Genomic DNA, 20,017 nt, shown 5'->3' with positions numbered 1-20,017 from the left:
TCTCAGATGCTTATCTCAAAAATAAGGCAATATGTGCCTGACATCATAAAAATCTGGCCCTATGAAGAAGCTGCTGTAAATCAAACCGGAGAAAAACAATTACTGGTGCTCACCATTTTTAACTTTACTTCAGGGAATCTGTCCAAGATTAATTTAGCAAGAGATTTTTTTCTTCAAACTTCTTTCTCTAAAATAAATTATAACACACTGAGCCATAATGGAACAAAAATAACTTGCACTCATTATAAAGAGGGCTGGTAACCCCACCTATTTATTAAGGTTGCTCAACACTTGCCATTTTAAGACCCTGTTTTGCTTATAACTTTGTCAAATTTTAAGAGCTTGGGCTGAAATTATATACATCGATATAGATATATATTAATTTCAGCCAAAATGATTCAGCCAAGGCCAAGGTTTTGGAAAAATGTTTTGCTCATGTTAAAAATTCTAGCAATCTTCTCTTTAAAATGTCCTAGGGGCCCCATATTTTGAAGCAAAGACTTGAAATTTGGCAAGAGAGAGTGAGCTTTGTGCCATGGATGTGCCTTTTGCCATCCCAGTGAAAATATGACCATATTTGGCTAAACTATAAGCCCTAGAAAAACTGCTGTTAATACATGCTCAGTAGAGACGTGCTAAGGCTTCACAGAAACATTCTGCCCACACTGGGCATTCCCCAGCCTGGGGCAGAGAAGCACTTCACCTGCAGCTGCGTCTCTAGACTGCTGGAGGCCATACTGGAGCTGAGCACAGGAACTGAGATCAGGGAACCTGTGTCTCTGTGCTTTCAGTGACCCCAAGCAACAAAAAGGCAGAATAGGAGAAGAACCAGATGGAGGGGGGGCAGAGAAGATGGATAAAGACCCTGAGATGGGGAATGCATGGCTGGGACTGGACACTGTCAGGGGTTGGGAAAAAAATGGGGAACTGGGAGTTGGGAAGGGGAGGTGACTGGGACTGACTGGGCAAAGATAGGGAGATGGATGGGAAAAGACTGGGAGCAAGAGTTGCAGGGGGTCCACAGACTGCTGATTTTAAGATCAGAAGGGACCATTACATAATCTAGTCTGACCTCAGAGGACATTGGAGTGGCTGGGCAAAGAGAATGGGAATCAGTGTGACGGGGTGGAAGGTGGGGAGAGAAGGGGAGAGTTCTGACGAGGAGTCAAGGTGTGAAGGGACAACTGGGACTAGATGGGCAAAAAGACTTGGACAAAAAGATGGGGTGGGGGGGAGGAGCGGAGATGAGGAGACCATAGAGGGGGACAGGGAGCCAATGGGGACAGGCAACAAGCATGTAGGCAACTAGAGGCCAGTGGAGGGCAGAATTTAGCAAGAACTGGACAAGGAGAACAGGAAGACTAAAATTGGGAGTGGAGAGTACAGTTTGGAGTTGACAGAGCAGAAGGAGGGTCACACTTGTGGGGAAATAGGTAGAAAAGCCTAAGCCAGCTAGAGAACACTCTCCTCCAGGAACAGAAGCAGGATTTCAGAGACTCCCCGTGAAATAGTATGTGACCATTTCATTAAATTACTGTATCATAAGGCATATGCATAAGGGGGCCAAATTAAGGTTGCATGGACACATTTAACAGTAGCATTTCCTTATTTTTGAGCACTTGATTTTGTAACCTTAGTAATGTTATTTTAACATATTATTTAGATGACGCGCAAAAACGAAGATTCCAGGAAGGTCACTTTGTGTGTCACTCTGAAGTCTAAAATATTAATAGAGTCAGTCTGAAGTGATGGAAACAGCTACAAGCCTGGCTGAGAGCTCCTTTTGTTCAGAATATCACCAGACTGAATCATCACTGGGTTTTGCAGTCTGTAACCATCCAGTTTTTAAGTTCTCACCATTTTGACTGTATGAATTACACCCATGTATTGTTTAACTACAGTAAGACATGTTTCTATGCCATGCCAAAGGTCCTAGACCATTGCGACATCAGAGGTAATTGAACCAATCATCAATCTTACTCCACACTAATCTGCATGCAACAATTTCATTGGTTATATAAGGTAGAGCGTACAGATGATGGATTACTTGACCCAACTACCTCACCCATTTGCCCAACCTCCACCAATACAAATCTACCAGCACAATCTCCGCGACGCAAATCAACACAACAACCACATAATCAGCATATACGGAAATCCCAACCACACAGTCCTTGACTGCAGCACCTCGGCCTCATTTGCCATCTGCACAAATACACACAACTCTCCCAGCACAACACAACCCATTCATAAATCAACACGACCACCCACACCACTACCACAATCAGCATATGCAGTAACCCCAAACATTACTCTGTCCGTTGAATCAGTGTGAAGCAATGGAAACAGCTATGAGCTCGGTTGAAAGCTCTTTTTTGTTTAGAACATCACCAGAGTCAAATCATCATTGGGATGTGCGGTCTGTTACCATCCAATTTTTTAAGTTGTCAGCCATTTTTGGCTTTTTTACAAACGACATCAACAAGTACATCCTGTGATAGCATGGGCTTTCAGATTCTAGTATATGTATGAAATAGACAAGTACCGTACTCATTTTACAAATCAGCCAAGTGAGCCACAGAGAAGAGATATAACTAATGCCACAAAGGCCCTGATCCTGCAAGCAACTTTACTCATTTGAGGAGTCCCATTAAACTAAATGAGACTTCTGATGTGTGTAAAGTTGTGTGTGTGCATACGAGTTTGCAGGACCTAGGCCAAAGTAATTTGGGAAAAGAACCTCCTGTCTCCCACTCTCTTGATGTAATCACGAGGCCATATTGTCTCTCACAGGCCACATGAACCTTCTGGAAAAACAAAATAAAGCAAACACATACAACTGAGGCATGATTAAGCTGAGTGAGGCATGCTGCAGCACCAGCCAACACTCTCAGTACTCCACACCCTGCCCCTTCTTCCAACGTTTCTTCCCATGACAACTCCCACAATTCTTTGTGGCTAAAGGATTGTGCAATTTGGTAGATCACAGGATGATTGTGCATCTTTTCATAGAATACCATGGTTGGAAGGGACCTCAGGAGGTCATCTAGTCCAACCCCCTGCTCAACGTAGGACCAATCCCCAATTTTTGCCCCAGATCCCTAAATGGCCCCCTCAAGGATTGAACTCACAACCCTGGGTTTATCAGGCCAATGCTCAAACCACTGAGCTATCCCTCCCCCCTTTTGGGGGAGTTGAGAACTAAAGATGACATTCCCCGCTGCCCATCTTCAGCTAATGACAGTCATACAACCCAGGCTTAGTCCTAGGCTGGGACTGTCGGTTTTCTCCCTGCCTCTGCTCTGAGTCCTGCCACTGATATCAGAATAATACCCTCTGGCACCAGCCTTCAATCAGGAAGTGAAATATGAGTCGAGTGTGTGTGTTGGAGGGGAGGAGGGAATCACAGACTGGATCTCAATTTAAACATTGAAATGAACTTTTTGTTTATTAACGCCATTCCCCTCTCCCTAATACATGTTAAATAGACCTTTACACATTTATAATAGCTAATTAAATACATGCAACTAAATTACTAAAACTACAGCTGTATATGCCCTGCTTTCAAGCAATAAAACTAAGCCCTGAACTTTGCAATATGATTCTTGATTTCTTACTACAAGCCAGAGCTACATAATGACTGTACACAGCTAAGCTATATATATATATATACATACACACACACACACACTATGGAAAACAAAACTCAGGACCTCCTACTTCAAAAAACATAAGCATCTGTTTCTTGAGTACTGGAGAAAGTCTGTTAGGTGTCAGTATCTTGAGCAGTTCTGTTTTGATCCAGTAGAGGGCAGTGGTACACACATTAACAAATTTGCAATGCAGCAAGCAGCTGACATACCAAGCCTAGAAAGACATCTCTTGGATCTCTGGCTTACCTTCTCTAATGGACAATGTGTGCTGTCTCTGAGAAACGGCAGCAGGTTTGGACGATCGTATTCAGCATAGAGACTGATCTGTTTCTCATGGTACCTCTGTCCTTTATGATGGTCTCTTTTGAAAAGCTTATGCAAATACTGCATGAACAAAAAGTATCAGAACCAAATATTCATAAAATAATGGCTACACTGTGAAACTTTCACCACAAACCAACCTTATTAATAACTTCCTTGAGACTGAACCAAAACATGCATTTCAGGATAGAATACAAATCTTTAGGTTTTTCTTACAGTACCCCCATTATGGCTATATCCCAGGCCAGCTCTGCTAAGCAACTATTTCTGTCAGTACTTTGAGATAGGTGCTTTCTTTGTTACTCAGCATGACATTCTTTAATTCATAAAATTATTGCATTTTCTATTTTGGCAAAAACCGAGGAAGCTTTCTATTATTGTAGATAAACTCAATTGATTGGATGACCATGGGTCGAGTTTTGCGAGAGAGATCAAATGAAAAATACAACATGCATGTAATGTGTAAAGCATTAAATAAGGTATTTCAAACTATAAATTAACCGCAAGTAGTAGAATGTATGAATCGTGGAAAAAAGTGAATTATGAGAGGATTACTTTAAAGGTTATTTTTATTCATAGGGAAGCAGACACAACAGTTTGAAAGTGATGCAGCCTCTTAGCTGTTGGGCATGCAGTTAATCATCTTTGCTTATAAGGCCCTTTGACATCAAACTACACTTAATACATGTGTCTGCTATAATTAGATCTCCATTATACAACTCAGCTGACCCCATCAGGTTAAAGCTTTGACCCCCTCCTATCTACAGCAGCAACAGTTACTAAACAGGACAAGCTTCCTTCCCTAATACAGTTTAAGGCCGATGATGTAGTTCTGAATGAAATAAGTCTTACGCTTTATGGAAGTTATTGCTCTGGAAATCCAAATGGTTCACTTTGTCTATCAAGCAGGAAATGCATCTGTAAATTACACCCATATTCCACTGTATTAGTTGGAAGGAAAGCACGATACTGGGCAACACTTCTACTGTAAGGGACAGGAGGAAGGATGCAAGGGAAAAAGTAACTGACATCAAAACTGGGCTGCTTTACAGTCCAAAACCATAGGTGATGGCCCTCAGTATGGCATCAAAAAAGGGTAGAAGAATTTATTTAAAAAAAAAATCATTTGACTGTTCTACAAATGTCTGTAGGTCAAAATTAAAATAGAATGGTATGAGGAGCCAATCTGTCTTTCATCCACTCGTATAGCTGATCACTGGCTAAAAGACTTCAATGTTGTGTACCTTTATTCCCTGCTACTGCAGTAACAGATGGATTTGCATATCAACAGCTAACAGTATTTATAAAGGTATGCCAAGAGCGCTCCAGCAGAGAGTTTACTCAGCTCAAAAATAAACAAACACTAATACTTACCACATGTTGTAACTCAGGTCTGTTTTCCAATTCTTCTACAACTTTGTCGATCTTTTAAAAAAAAAAAAAAAAAAAAAAAAATTAGTGAACACATGGGTTAGGAACCCTGAGACAGTTATCTCACCTATAAAAACTGAAAGGAAGACATGTAGTACAGATAGTCAGCTGATGACAACTCAATGAAGTGTTTATACTCACTGAAATTTTATCTTCATTATCCAATAGCATGTCCACTGCTTTCTGTAAACGAAGTAAAAGGAGCACAGCTAAGAATGGGTATGCAAAAGCAGCACAGCTGAGAATGGTAGGCAAAAGCAGCATATGATATCCAGAAAGACTCTTATTGACCAGCTGGATATTGTAGACGCACACTTTTCATTTGCATTCATTTGGACGGCAATCTGCAAAATGCCAGTATTTAAAGGGAGAAATTAATTTGCTTCAAACTGGAATTTATCAAATATTCTGCAGAATACTTCTCATAAGCTCCAGCATTGAATGGAAGTCAATATTATATGCAATTACTATGATGCATGTCAAGTATGCTCATCAAATCATGGGCCCCAGAAGACTGCAGCCCTATGCAGCAGAACTATTGTAGTAACACTGCAAAGGAAAAGGTTGGCTACAGATAAGGTATGTATAGGAAATCCACACCCCAGTATGGCATACAAGTGGTACTCCTGACAGAATACTCCTGACAGGGCTCAAGCAGCAAACCCAAGGTGCTAGAGCTATGAACTGCCAAGTCAAGAGGTGCCAGGGCTCAGTCCTGGCAAACTCTGGCACAAATCAATGGGATAACTTCACATAGACCAGTGCATGGGCAGGCGTGAACACATCAGGGATGTGGCCAAATGGGTCCAATTTTGTTCCCCTCACCAGCACTACAAAGGAAATAATCTCATGTCAAAATCCTGATATTCATACATAACCTACTGTATCTCTCAAGTGAAATCACAGACTCACTGTACTTAAATACTTGTAAAGACAGCATACCAAGAACGATACCAAGCATACCAAAGCCCCTGTTTCAGCCTCAGCGCTACAGCAGCAACAGCAGGGTGGCTGCAAGTTCGGCCCATGGACGAGGTAAATTCCATCCCCCAAAGATCATGTCATTCATTCACCAGGAAAAGTTCATCTGCCTGCATTCTATCCAATTTCAAGGAAAGAATACTGACTTAGGTTAGGGATTTAGGTTGATCACCTTGTACTTTTGCAAGCAAATTAGTCAGCTGCAAACAAAGAAAAGTGGCAAGACTATCCAAAAACGTGTGTGAGGTTAAATCCACTTCCCCAAATGTTTATTACTTTTTGGCTCGTTAACCTTTCTAATTTGATTGGAAACGCAGCAAGAATCTTACAGCAGTCAAGCCCTGGGTGATGCTCAACAAGAGATCTGTGGCTGCAGGAAAAGCAGAATACAGAAGCCAATATCCACTATGGCATTTTGAGAGAGAGATTTTGCCCTCAGGGTTGTATGATGTTATTTTGGTTTTCCTGAATCCAGATGATGCAAATAGAGTAAGTGCCTTCATGTCAGCTCCAAATGCGTTTAGCCATAGAACACCATCCCACTTCTATAGCATTCTGTTTAACAGGCATTCGCTTCTGACTTGCTGAAATATTTATGACTCAGAAAGAGATGAAGTATCATTAAAAATCATCATCATACCTCTGAATCAAAATCCATGAGTAGAACAATTTTGTCTCTGATAGAACTGAAAAGATTATGTTTATGGATCAACTGGAAAACATCTTTATGTCTCAGCGTTAGGTAAATTTCAAGAGCTTTGCCATAGCGTTGGTCATAGGTGTATCTGAAAGAGATGACGTTATGACACACAAAGCCATCCACATTTGAATTTAAGAAAATCATGCACTAGGATGGAAACTGACACATTACTTGTTTTGAGGAACAAAAATGTTAATAGTTTAAATAATTCACTGTGAAAAAACATAGGCAATATGATTTTCAATTGTTTATTAAATTAGTAGCCAGATGCGATTTTGGTTCCATCCCATTGCTCCCCTCCAGAAAAGCTCCCAGTTTCCCCTCCCGTCACTCCAAAGCCCCACAACAGCAGCCCTGTCCTTTTGGTAAAGGACAACTAAACAGCTCACTGCAGAGGCCATCAGTGCTACTCCTTAAAAGGCTGGGAGGGTTCATCATTGAGCAGTAGGGACATACGTTCCTCTGTTCAGAGGCTAAACATGCAGCACCTCTTAACCAGGACGTCAGACTGGGCATATGGTGCAGAGCCCTACCACTAAGCCATATCAAGTTAAAACATATTTTCCAGTCACACATTTCAAAGCTAGTCTACCCAGAATTTAGTACCTTTGAAATAGAGGACAAAGAAATGCCACTGCTTTTCACTCTTTTTGAAATATGCACTGGTTACAAAAGATGCTTGTTCTAGTAACAAGAGTGATGGGGGCTATTTGTTTTGGCAAGGGAACTGGTAAATTCAATCTTGCACCAGAATTTCTTGACTTCATTCTTAACTCATTTTATCGAATGATAAGAAAATAGTAACGAATTGCTAAGGATTGCAATCAATACATCTACACAGAGAAGCTGGAACTGAAAGTGGTTGATATTCCAAAAATTGGATGATGGTAATTTCAATCAAGATAGGCAGTCAAATACTACCAGAATATATTATACATTCAATAAAGACAATCTTATACAGTTCAGTTTGTATAAAGGAGTTTAAAGAGCACTCACAATTCTGCAAGAGTTCTGAGCAAGGTCCTATTCTGTGGATCTTTCTTCAGGTGATCCACTACTACTTGAACTATGATCGCATTGTTATAGAGATCTCCGGGCCACTCTTTTATCAGCATTGCAAAACCCTAAAAGTGGAAGTGATCATTCATTAACAGAAATGGAAAGAACTGCCTACATAATATTTCAAAGCATCAAAGGCTCAGCTAGACTTCTAAAATTGCACCAGCCATTTTTCACCCACTTGTTGGCATCCACAAAAATATGAAATTGAGGGCACACAATTTGCTATTTTAGGCCCTGATGCTGGACAGATTTGTGAACATATTTAACTTTATGCACACAAGACTTTGTAGGATAAGCGACATACTGTTTCACCACCAATATGCCAAAACAGAATCTCTCAAAGGAGGCAGTCTACTTTGGACAAAACAGATACATTTAAGTAATTAATATTGCTTTTAAATCCGGAATAACCAAAAAGATAAGGATAAATGGTCACACTTCCACAGATATACTCTTACTAACAGTGACGCAGAGTCCACATTTTCATGCAAAAAAGATAAGGCCTTCATTTTAAAGACCCATAGTGTGCACACACATCCATTGAAAGTGTGCTCTGAAAAAAATGACATGCATAGTTATGTGCACTTCCACTGGGATTTGTGCACATGCAACTTTCTGAAAATGTAGTCCAGCACGTCATAAAACATTCCCTGACCCAGGCAGCTTACCGTGCAAGGTCTCTATCCCACAACTTGTTACACACAAGCGGATTGCTGTTTCTGCATTGAGCCCTCACCCTTGAACTCAATGGGGCTCTGCATGGTCATAGCACTCCACACTGCATAATTAAGTTGCAGGATTGGGGTGTAAGGGTCTGATCTTATTAGATACTGAGTGCCTCCTGTGAGGGACTGAGAGCCCTCAGTTGAAGACAGTCAGCACCTCTCAAAATCCAGCCCTAAGCCAGAATACCGTCATGACTAATATTTTAAATAATTGGCTGTAGTGAAATAGCTACCTTTCAGAATCACCGAACTATCTGGACTGAGACTGAAGAGAGATTCTGGTAACTTCCAGAATACACAAATTGTAATGTGTGGGCCATTTAGCATCCTTACCTTATCTTCCATTTACCCTTTTTCACCACCTTTGTTTTTCTTGTCTTCATAAATCATATCATGCCATTAGTTAGACAGTAAACCCTTTTGGACTTTACATGTTTTGTAAGGCACCTAGCACAAGTTTATGTTGTTAAACAAATGAATAATAATGATTATTAACAACCAGAAACACTTGGGTCTCTAAACAAGGTGCACTGATAATTATTTCAATGTTTATTGCAAACATTATTGGCTTTCATTTTTGCTTTGTTGTTCAACCGAGCATCAATGTTCTATTTGACTACTGTAGAGTTTGCTACAGACTTTCTAAATGGCTCATTAATGATATTTTAGTAAGGACTATTACACATGGATGTGTCAAATCACAGTACCTCATAGTCACTCTCCAAAAACTCATGCAGGACCATTTCATAGATGAGAGGCTTCAGAATTGGATCCCGTCTCGGCAAATAACGGCTAATTGCCTACAGGTGGAAACAGAATAGCATGGGTTTAAAATAAATTACTGTGCTTAAATATCCTCAGACAGAATACACAAAAATGAATCATTTCCCAACAATTTGAAGTATAAAAGCAAGAATAGCCCTTGATAAACATTAAAAGTACTGTAAATTCAGATGTTAAGTAGTATCCTACAAAGTAGTTTACCTTAAAATAGCCCCAACCTGAGTAAACCTGCCCTGGTGTCACTACGCTTTTTTGCATGTTGCAACGGGGCAGTGGGTCACAGATGCATCTCATTGTTGAGTTAGTACTGAGGATTATCTTTGTGTAGTTTTATAACTTTTGGGTACACGGTCCATTTAGTCCAACCTCATTGGCTTCAGCCATTTAAATGGAAAATCCTATACGTTCAAGTTACAAGTTAGCACCTCAACAAAATCTACTTGATTAAATGTGCTACCACATTTACTGAAAGGGTTTTAAATCACTCATCTGAAAAGTAAGTTTACTTTATTGTGCCAATGTATCATCTCATCTGTCCAAACAAAGCTTAAGCTGGGAACAAGTAAAAACAACCACCACCAAACAACTTGTAAACCTAAGTTATAATTTCAAAAATGGTCTTTCCATCAAACACTGGATAGAATGGTTTGATCTGATGTCCTACTTAAGAAATTACATCCCAACAATCAAGAGACAGGAGCATGTTCCAGGGGTGAAATCAGTTCACATCATGCAATTATAGCACAGCATATTATTACGCACTACAGTTCCTTCTAAACATAAAGTGATATTATTATAACAATAGGGTTTACATTAGCAGATTATCAGTGCATACTTTGAATGTGTTTGGACTGTGAGGCACATGGCTGACAGCCAACCAGAAAAATTCACCTACAACCTGCTAAAATATCTGCTTAGGTGCAGGTCAGAAAATGGGACAAAAACACAATCAGGGACATTTTTTGATTGACATTTTTCATCAAAACTTCATTTTTTTTTTTCAATTCTTCAAACAGCACTAATGCTTATTTTGAGTTGATAGGACACTAGATGGGTCTTTCCCGCATACTCAGGGTCTGATCGCCATATTTGGGGCACGAAGGAATTTTCCCTCTGGTCAGAGTGACAGAAACCCTGAGCGTTTTTCGCCTTCCTCTCCAGTGTGAGGCATGAGTCACTTGCAAGTTTAAACTAGTGTAAATGGTGGATAGTCTGTAACTTAAAGTCTTTAAATCATTATTTGAGGATTTCAGTAACTCAGCCAGAGATATGGGATCTATTACAGCAGTGGTTCTCAAACTGCAGGTCATGACCCAGTATTGGGTCACAGAATGTAAGGCACTGGGTTGCAGCAGCTCTGGTCAGCACCGCCAACCAGGCTGTTAAAAGTCCCATCGGCAGTGCTGCCCAGCTAAGGCAGGCTAGTCCCTACCTGTTCTGACACTGTGCTGCACCCCGGAAGCGGCCACTGGGCTTCGCATGCTGCCCCCGCTCCAAGCACTGGCTCCGCACTCCCATTGGCCGGGAACCGGTGCCTGCAAACGAGGCGGTAGCAATCAGGGGGCTCTGCAAAGCTTAGTTGCTCAGGCTTTGGTGTCAGCTCCGGGTGGCAGGGCTCGGGGCTCCGGACTTCAGTACCATACGGCGGGGATTCATCTTTCTGCCCTGGGTCCCAGCAAGTCTAATGCCGGCCCTGCTTGGCGGATCCCTTGAAACCAGCTTGTGGGAAGACCCCCGGACTCCTGGATGAGAACCACTGTTCTAGATGACCTTTGTTACCAGTGGCCACTGGGAGCTCCCACTTTCTTTTGGAAAATCTAAACTGGAAATATTAAGTATAACAAATTGGGCTCCCATCCTGCAAGCTGCCCTACACAGGCAAGCCCCCATACTCCTACAGAGACCCTTTGGTCTGGAAGTAGCATGACAAAGGAGATGTATTCGGGGTGGGGACAGGGAGGGAGAGGCGATTTTAATTGCTCTTCTCATATTTCTATTCTGTTCTTCTCTACCCCTCAGCTGCCTCCTAAACAAAAGACTCTTAAAAACAAAAATAACTGATCTACATCTCAGTGCAATCCTTAGATTCAGATACAGATACAGTGCAAGGAAGCCTAGTGATGTGGCCAGGCAGCAGGGAGAAAGCAGTACTTTTCCCTTTGAAGGTACCATTGTTAGCACAGGGGCTTCAAATGGAAAATGCTGCTTCCTCCCGCAGTTTCGCCTCAGCACCCAACAGGGATAAAGCAGCAGCTGAGTTGTTTTAAAATGCACTTAAGAAGCTGAACTAAAGGCTGAGTTAAAGTTCCTAATGTCATTATTTTGTTTTGATTTGTTTAAGAGCCCTAGTTGAGGTGGGTAATTTGGAGGGAAGTAAAGGACTTGGGGATGGCAGGATAAAAAAATAAGAGACCGAGGGACTTGGATACCTTAGTAGCTAAGCCCTGCACAACTTGACCCATTACAGAAATGGAGTTTGCAAAAGGGGGAAATACACAGAAACATTCTTCCTCCACTTATTCCCTCCTTTAAAAGTGTTTTCAAATAATCAGTAATAGGTATAGAGGCTTATTTCATGTGCATGAGGTGATCCCAGCCCTGAATCAGTATAAGGCCATGACATCACTAAAAAGGCACAATGAGCCAATCAGCATATCGAGTCCAGTCCTGAAAATTCTTAAAGCCCCTTGGGATCAGATCAATTGTCTGGACAACAGCATCAGCAGTTAGCTAAACAGATTGTCAGCTAAAACAGTAAGGGTGCTTTGCCAGGACTCCACTGAAAGTTGAGTGGCTAAATGCCTGGTTCCAATACTACAGGGTTCATAGCTATAGCCCTTTCACTGTTGAGGAATCCCAGAACCTTATACTTCAGACAGCACCTAACACCTGGAAGGATTTTATTTTTAAAAGATGCCCCTTTTAAAATTAGTAATTATATCATAAAAGTAGACCATACATATATTTCTAAGATGATTTCATTCCCTATTTAGTGTTGCAAAGCACCTTTGTCTCAACCCATGAGCATAACCCCCTAAAATACATTAGAAATAGTTAAATTTTGGATCAGCTATTTTATTCAACATGTATTGATTGGATTATGGATTACAATACATAAATCCTGACTGAAGTTAAAAGACAAATATTTCAATGAGACACAGGAGAATTCAAAATCCACTTCAGGCAACAGTCCAGTTAGGATTGGCCTGACTTCATTAACCTTTCTTAGAAGTCAGGTAACATAAAAACCTGAGGAAGACCATATACAATTATAATGGGAAATGAAAAAAAGAATATGCTGGAACTGCAGCTTGAAGTCAAATAATGTAATGTATTACAGCTTATGTTTTTCTACAGTCTGCTTTCAGAAGGGTGAAAACAGCCAACTGTTTAGAAAGGCAGCAATTTAACAAAGAGGTTTTTTGCAGCAAACCTGCAAATATTTTTATATTTTACAGTCTGCTGGATGAAATAAGTGGATACAAGAAAACATCCACTCTAGACACTCATGTCCATCCTCCCTCCCCTAAAAAAAAAAAAAAAAAAAAAAAAAAAAAAATAAAAACAAAGGGGGGGGGAGGGGAGCAGCATATCACAATTTCACCTGTACATGCACTCAGATCCCTTATCGGATTGAAATACAGATGGACAAACATGAGATTTCACCTTCCAATGTGGCAAAGTGTGCACTGAACCACTAAGAACTCATATAAAGACGGTGCTGTTTCTCTTACTAGTATGACTCTACAAAAAAAAGCCATACATTTCTAAAAACTAATGTTGAAACACCTTCACTCTTTGAACAGAACGAAACACCTCAAAACCAGCAAAGAACTGCATGCTGTGAGATCTTAATAATATGTCCTTTTTGGCTCATTGAGCTTGAATAGGAAGACATAAAATTCAGAAATAAATGCATATGCGTTACCAAAGGGAGGGCGCATAATGTTTTCTACTTGTTTGGGAGTGACTGCACTTTAGCCTTATGTTGTGGGCAATTTATTAACTGAGAGTCTTACAGAGACTGTACACTCTTACAGTAGTTTGCTATGCTAGTACTGGCAAGACAGAAGAGGGGCAGAATGCTTCCCCTCCCCCTACTGTTTTCAGTGTCCAATAGAAGGGGAATCTGTTACTTTACTAGTTAATTATTCTTTAGTGCTGAGACCATTAAGGAAAAATGCTGCTCTACAGAGGGGGGTCAGAATTTTGTGAAGGGGACATTAAAATCCCACTCTCCATAAATAAAACACCCCTGTGTTTGTGGGGAGGGTTGGGGGGGAGCAAGTTAAAAATATGTTGGTGGGTACACAATTGTGCTACACTTCAAACACTGCTTCACATATATGTATTAACCTGTATGAGAACCATGCAACTTCTGTCCTGCTGTTCTAGGGTTACCAGATGTCCTGATTTTATAGGGACAGGTCCGATTTTTGGTTCTCTCTCTTATATAGGCTCTATTACCCCCCACCCCCTCTCCTGATGTTTCACATTTGCTATCTGGTCACCCTATGCTGTTCATAGATTACATTTTGACTTGAAGAACCAATTTGCAGCAGGCTACTGCATCTCGGGTGCACATACTTGTGTATTAGATACATATATAAAATTTTAGCTCAATGGATATCACGTTTGGTCAACTTCAGCCCCCACAGAAAAAAAAACATGGGTCAGACCACACAAACACCTCAGTTAAGAAATCTGAGCTAACCTACCTTAAGTTGTCCTATTTCTTTAAATTTATAAACTTCAAATTCCCAGAGTTCTGTGTTTTTTCCAAGTATTTTCTGACATTTTCTGAGGGAAAAATGACAGCAATTACAAGTAAATTTACAGGTATTGATGAACAAAAAAATGAGCGTGTTGGCTATGTTCCCTCTACTCCCTCCACACGAGGCACCTTTCAAGGCTCTGTGTTTTAGCAGTCATTGTTCAAACAAGGTGTTCTGGACAGAGCTTTCTTCAGAGCATATCAACACCATTCCTTCGGCATCTAAAAAGGGTCACTAGCGTAACAGGTGTGGTATTCACATCTTCTTTTCCAGCACCAAAAGTGTCATCCCAGCTCTGGTTCCAACCACTGCTGATCCAGGACCTGAACTTTATTCCCCACATAATCAAAAAACTCAAGATTATTTTACTACTGTATTCCGTTATTTGGATGTCATCAATACAGGTAACAAATCTGCTGTTTGCGGTCACCCATTAGCATGAAGGAAACTTCATCAGCAACACAGATTGCTACCTTTATCAGCCCCATATATATGCAAGTTCTCAATTAGTAGAGATTCTGAGCAACTGCAGCTTCCATTCATTTCAATGGAGTTTTCTGGTGTTCAGCAGTTCTAAAACCAGAATTCTTTAAGTGCTTAAATATGGATTTAGGCACCTCACTTCATGTAGACAGATTTGAAATTTTTAGTCTAAATGAAGCGTAAAGTATAATTATTATTGTGAATTATTTTCTGAGAATGTAACACTACTGAACACTGATAAGTCTAAGATACAAATCAAGTGGATTCAAATGACAGTTTAAATAGCAAGAATATAATGTGGTCTAGAAGAATTAAATCCTAAAATATGTGTAGTATGTTTAACAACTAAAATGATTTATGTGACTAGAAAGATAACAAATCAAAGTAGCAAACTTGCAGTTGTTTCTATCTTTATAAATTAAAGGACAAGGGTAAAACAAATATCACTGGATTCCTATGAATCAAGGATTGCTTTATCTATTTCACACATGCATTATACATAATCATATGCACAGCAAAGACATTCCTAAATATATTACCTGGCAGCCAAGTCATACTCTCCTTTCTCAACTAGATGAGTTATATAGGCTAAGCCTATGTCCTAAAATAAAGGGAAAAATGTAAAAATGTGACAAACTAGCAATAAAAGTTCCAAAGTCAAACATTCTTGAAGAATCAAGTGTTTAACTGCTGTAATAAACCTTTCAGCTCTGTTCATATTCAGTGGCTTGTTAGGTCAATCATCAGTGCTTATTTCTCAGGGATAGCTCCTCTTAAGCCCCGTTCCCACTTAGAAATAAGCACCTGTGCATAAATCACACTGAAATACTCACTTTAAAATCTCATCTCTTGAACATATGACACTCTTAAATAATTTATCATGACTTCTTTGATACTTAGAAGAATATACTACTTCCCAAGTTTTGAGTGGGGCTCAAAATGTATATCTAGACATTCAACATTTGAGTCACTTAGATCAAGGATGATAAAATGTTGACCCTGACACAGGATACTTTCTGCATCAACAAAAAGATAGATTTGGTGTCTCGGGGAAGAAAAAAAAAGCAGTGCATCTGCCAAGAACATAACTCCAAGCAATGCTTCATAAAGTAGAGGAATTACTGATAATTTAACAAGCTGCTCATTTTATTGCACAGAAGTAGGGAAAGGAAAGTAGGTTACAGGCTTTATTATCTGAAAAGCACTAAATCACACCAGTGCTATTCAAGCTACTTTAGAGATCTGTCTGCATTTACATAATAAATCCTGTCTGAAGAGTTTACCCCATTACTCAGCTGTAAATTATTTGCTGTGCCTCAACTAAAACACTACTTGATACTTCGGTCATTAAGAAAAAGCATCCATTTATTATCTGATGTGATCACATCAATGCTCAGAAATGATATCATCATAGCTTTACACAGGTGAAACTGATGGGACTACACACAAGGCTCACTGAACAACTTACATCAAGCAATAGCACGGAAAGGGGCTGAGGGTCCAAACTAGTGAAGGAACTATGTAAGGGATTCTACTATAGTCGTGCTTAGATTGGAGTGGTAAGTAGAGGCCAGTATGGGAAAGAGTATGGGGACGGATTTGTACTTATGCAGATCAGGTGGCCCTAGCATCCTGTGTAAGTGGTGCTGGTAAGGGGTGCAGCCATTCTGACAAGCTATAGAATCCTTGGGAGGAGCTTACTGTTACAGGACCCTGTCCCCTGTTTAAATGTGCTTGTTGGCTATATTTTGCCACTAAATCCCTGTGGACTTTACCGGCTGTGGGCCTGATCCAAAGCCTAGTGAAGTCAACTGTAATTCTTCCATTAATTTCAGTGGGATTTTGGATCAGGACCAACAAGCTAATAACTGTGGCGGCATGTGCATTAATTTGATTTCATTCTAACTGAACACATTTTACAAGCCATACATTAGTAGAGCATTTCCCCTTTTACTTTCCGGCCAGGACCTTTCCGGTTTCTACATTTCTTCTGAAAAGGGCACAGGCAACTAAAGCCTGGAACTGAAGCAAGGAACTGAACTGTTACATTCTGGTGATACCATCAGCTCTTAAAGAGGAAAACAGACTTTTGCACTCAAGCTGAGACAAGTAAAACACTTTCAGCCTATTTCTAAAATGAATTTATTTGTAAATTTCAGGGTACACTTGCAATTTAACTATGAATTAAAAATCTCAATTAATGCTTTGTGCTTATTCTTTAAATACCACATTTCACCTTTAAAAGGTAAGCCATCAACTCAATATCGAAGGACTTCTTGATTGGACTGGTTTTTGATGGATTCACAATATTTTACAAAATATCTCTATTCCCCTTTTTGCTGTGTGTAAGGCCACACAAGCAACTGGGAAAATAACTATAAGGGGTAAACTGTGACTACTATGTAAAAGGCAGGGATTTTAAAAAAATAGCTTATGGGAGTTAATGCCCATTTCCTGTTGAATTTCAATAGGATTTAGCGTCTACCACCTTCCTTAGGTCCCTTTGATAATCCTAGCCAAGAAGGTATCGTCTTACACAGAAAGACAAACTGAAAAAGAAATTAGTTTTTCTCTAATGGCTTTCAGGTATTATTTTGGATAACACATAATATTATAACAGCAGGTTAAAAAAAATCAGTAGTACAATTTTTAAGTTCACCATTCTGTGCTTTGGGACTGACCTCAGGAATCTGAACGCTGGTTGGAAAGTATGTAACTATTGTCTGGAATAATGTGGCCAGATGAATATTATAACCAACATTCCTATGAGGAATATAAAGCACCATGCAGTGTTCTAAAGAGCAAAAAAAATTTTTTTATTTTGTAGTTTTTAAACTTACCAAAATCCTATGTTTTTTTATGGTCTTCTGACTGATCTCAGCTGCCATCAAAGCCTCCTATATTCATATGATAGAAAAGTAACATACAAGCCAGATATACAAAACTTCTACATAGAAAGCTCTAGAACTGCATATATCAAACCGTTTTTATTGTGCCTTGTGTTTGAAGCACTAGCATTTTTAATGCCATGGTTGGATGAACAGCTTAGAATTCATACTCTAACAAAAGCAATCAACCATAAAGAAAACTGCTTTTGTTTTCATCTGGGTTCACTCCACATTAGTATATTAGGATCAAATTTCAGGAGTATGACAATATATAATGCAATACCATTGGTTAATGTTCAAACAAAAATCTGCTAGCAAAACCTATATGAAAAATCTGTTTGAGAAAAAGATATAATTTTCTTTATTATACTCAACCAAAATACCTTCTCCAGTCAGAACGGTTTTTTCATTAAGTTTAATTTGTAGTTCTTCCTTTAATTCAAATGTGCAGAAACAGACATGGCTTTTTAAAAAAATAAAAATAAAAAAAGCGAAAGCTTAATTTAGATTACAACACAAGCCAGTCACTGATTATTAGTCTCGGAGGGCTTTCACCAAGCCCTAGTCAACATAACGAGTTTAGGTCAAATTTAGCAGCATTAGATCGATTTAACCCTGCACCCATCCACATAACGAAGCCATTTTTATCGACTTAATGGGCTCTTAAAATTGATTTCTGTACTCCTCCCCGATGAGGAGATTAGCACTGAAATCGACATTGCTGGGTCGAATTCGGGTTAGTGTGGATGCAATTCAACGGTATTGGCCTCCAGGAACTATCCCAGAGTGCTCCATTGTGACTGCTCTGGACAGCACTCTCAACTTGGATGCACTGGCCAGGTAGACAGGAAAAGCTCTGCGAACTTTTGAATTTCATTTCCTGTTTGGCCAGTGTGGCAAGCTGATCAGCACAGGTGACCATGCAGATCTCATCAGCAGAGGTGACCATGGAGTCACAGAATTGCAAAAGAGCTCCAGCACGGACCGAACGGGAGGTACTGGATCTGATCGCTGTATGGGGAGACGAATCCGTACTATCAGAACTCCAAAAGATTAAATGCCAAAATATTTGAAAAAATCTCCAAGGGAATGAAGGACAGAGGCTATCACAGGAACCCGCAGCAGTATCGTGTGAAACTTAAGAAGCTCAGGCAAGCCTACCAAAAAACCCAAGAGGCAAACACCTGCTTGGGGTCAGAGCCCCAGACATGCCGCTTCTATGATGAGCTGCATGCAATTCTAACAGAGTGAACCAAGGGGGCGGGTTTTCATTGAGGAGAAACAACTACATCACACTTGTACGTGGACTCCTGCAAGGGAATCTCATGCAACAGGGATGAGGATTTTGGAGAGGAGGAAGAGGGGGAGGTTGAAGATCGCGCACACCAGGCAAGCAGAGAAACTGTTCTCCCCCGACAACCAGGAACTGTTTATCACCCTGGAGACAGTACCCTCCCAACCCGGGCTCCCGGACCTTGAAGGCAGAGAAGGCATCTCTGGTGAGTGTACCTTTGTAAATACAATACACGGTTTAAAAGCAAGCGTGTTTAATGATTAATTTGCCCTGAAGTCTTGGGATGCATTCGTGGCCAGTATAGCTACAGGAAAAGTCTGTTAATGTGTCTGGGGATGGAGCGAAAATCCTCCAGGGACATCTCCATGAAGCTGTCCTGAAGGTACTCCCAAAGCCTTTGCAAAAGGTTTCTGGGGAGGGCAGCCTTATTGCATCCTCCATGGTAGGACACTTTACCACCGCAGGCCAGTAGCATGTAGTCTGGAATCATTGCATAAGAAAGCATGGCAGCGTGTGGTCCTGGTGTTTGCTGGCATTCAAGCAACATCCGTTCTTTATTTCTCTGTGTTATCCTCAGGAGAGTGATATAATTCATGATCACCTGGTTGAAATAGGGGAATTTTATTCAGGGGACATTCAGAGGGGGCCATTCCTGCTGGGCTGTTTGCCTGTGGCTGAAAAGAAATCATCCCCGCTGTTAGCAACGGGGAAGGGGTAGGGGTGAAGCCATCATCCCAGAGAATTGGATGTGGTGTTTAGTTGGGTTTGTGCTGCATGTTAACCGGAAAACATCAGCCCCTCCTTTTAAATGGCCAATGAGTCTTTTTCAATTTTACTCTCCTTTTTTTTCCTCCCACAGCTGCAAATGTTTCAACGCTGTCACTAGCATTTCCGTCCCAGAGGCTAGCGCAGATAAGGCGG

At 40.4% G+C, this 20,017-nt stretch overlaps 1 protein-coding gene across 6 annotated transcripts in view; it reads right to left on the bottom strand.

Annotated features, from left to right (window-relative positions):
* The window catches only part of VPS41 (VPS41 subunit of HOPS complex), a 167,854-nt gene that overhangs the window by 35,912 nt on the left and 111,925 nt on the right, over window positions 1-20,017 (bottom strand). For all 6 annotated transcript variants that reach the window (XM_038388387.2, XM_038388388.2, XM_043508710.1 and 3 more), the window contains 9 exons: window positions 17,755-17,811; window positions 15,454-15,515; window positions 14,375-14,456; window positions 9,581-9,673; window positions 8,083-8,210; window positions 7,027-7,171; window positions 5,547-5,588; window positions 5,349-5,399; window positions 3,900-4,037 (listed from right to left, as the gene is read on the bottom strand). In XM_038388387.2, coding sequence (XP_038244315.1) covers window positions 3,900-4,037; window positions 5,349-5,399; window positions 5,547-5,588; window positions 7,027-7,171; window positions 8,083-8,210; window positions 9,581-9,673; window positions 14,375-14,456; window positions 15,454-15,515; window positions 17,755-17,811 — 798 coding nt within the window. The remainder of the gene's footprint in view (window positions 1-3,899; window positions 4,038-5,348; window positions 5,400-5,546; window positions 5,589-7,026; window positions 7,172-8,082; window positions 8,211-9,580; window positions 9,674-14,374; window positions 14,457-15,453; window positions 15,516-17,754; window positions 17,812-20,017) is intronic.

The sequence above is a fragment of the Dermochelys coriacea genome, chromosome 2 (assembly GCF_009764565.3).
Source record: "Dermochelys coriacea isolate rDerCor1 chromosome 2, rDerCor1.pri.v4, whole genome shotgun sequence".
NCBI classification, from domain to species: Eukaryota; Metazoa; Chordata; order Testudines; family Dermochelyidae; genus Dermochelys; species Dermochelys coriacea.
Note: the sequence above shows the minus strand (reverse complement) of the source record. Positions and strands in the feature narration are given on the sequence as shown.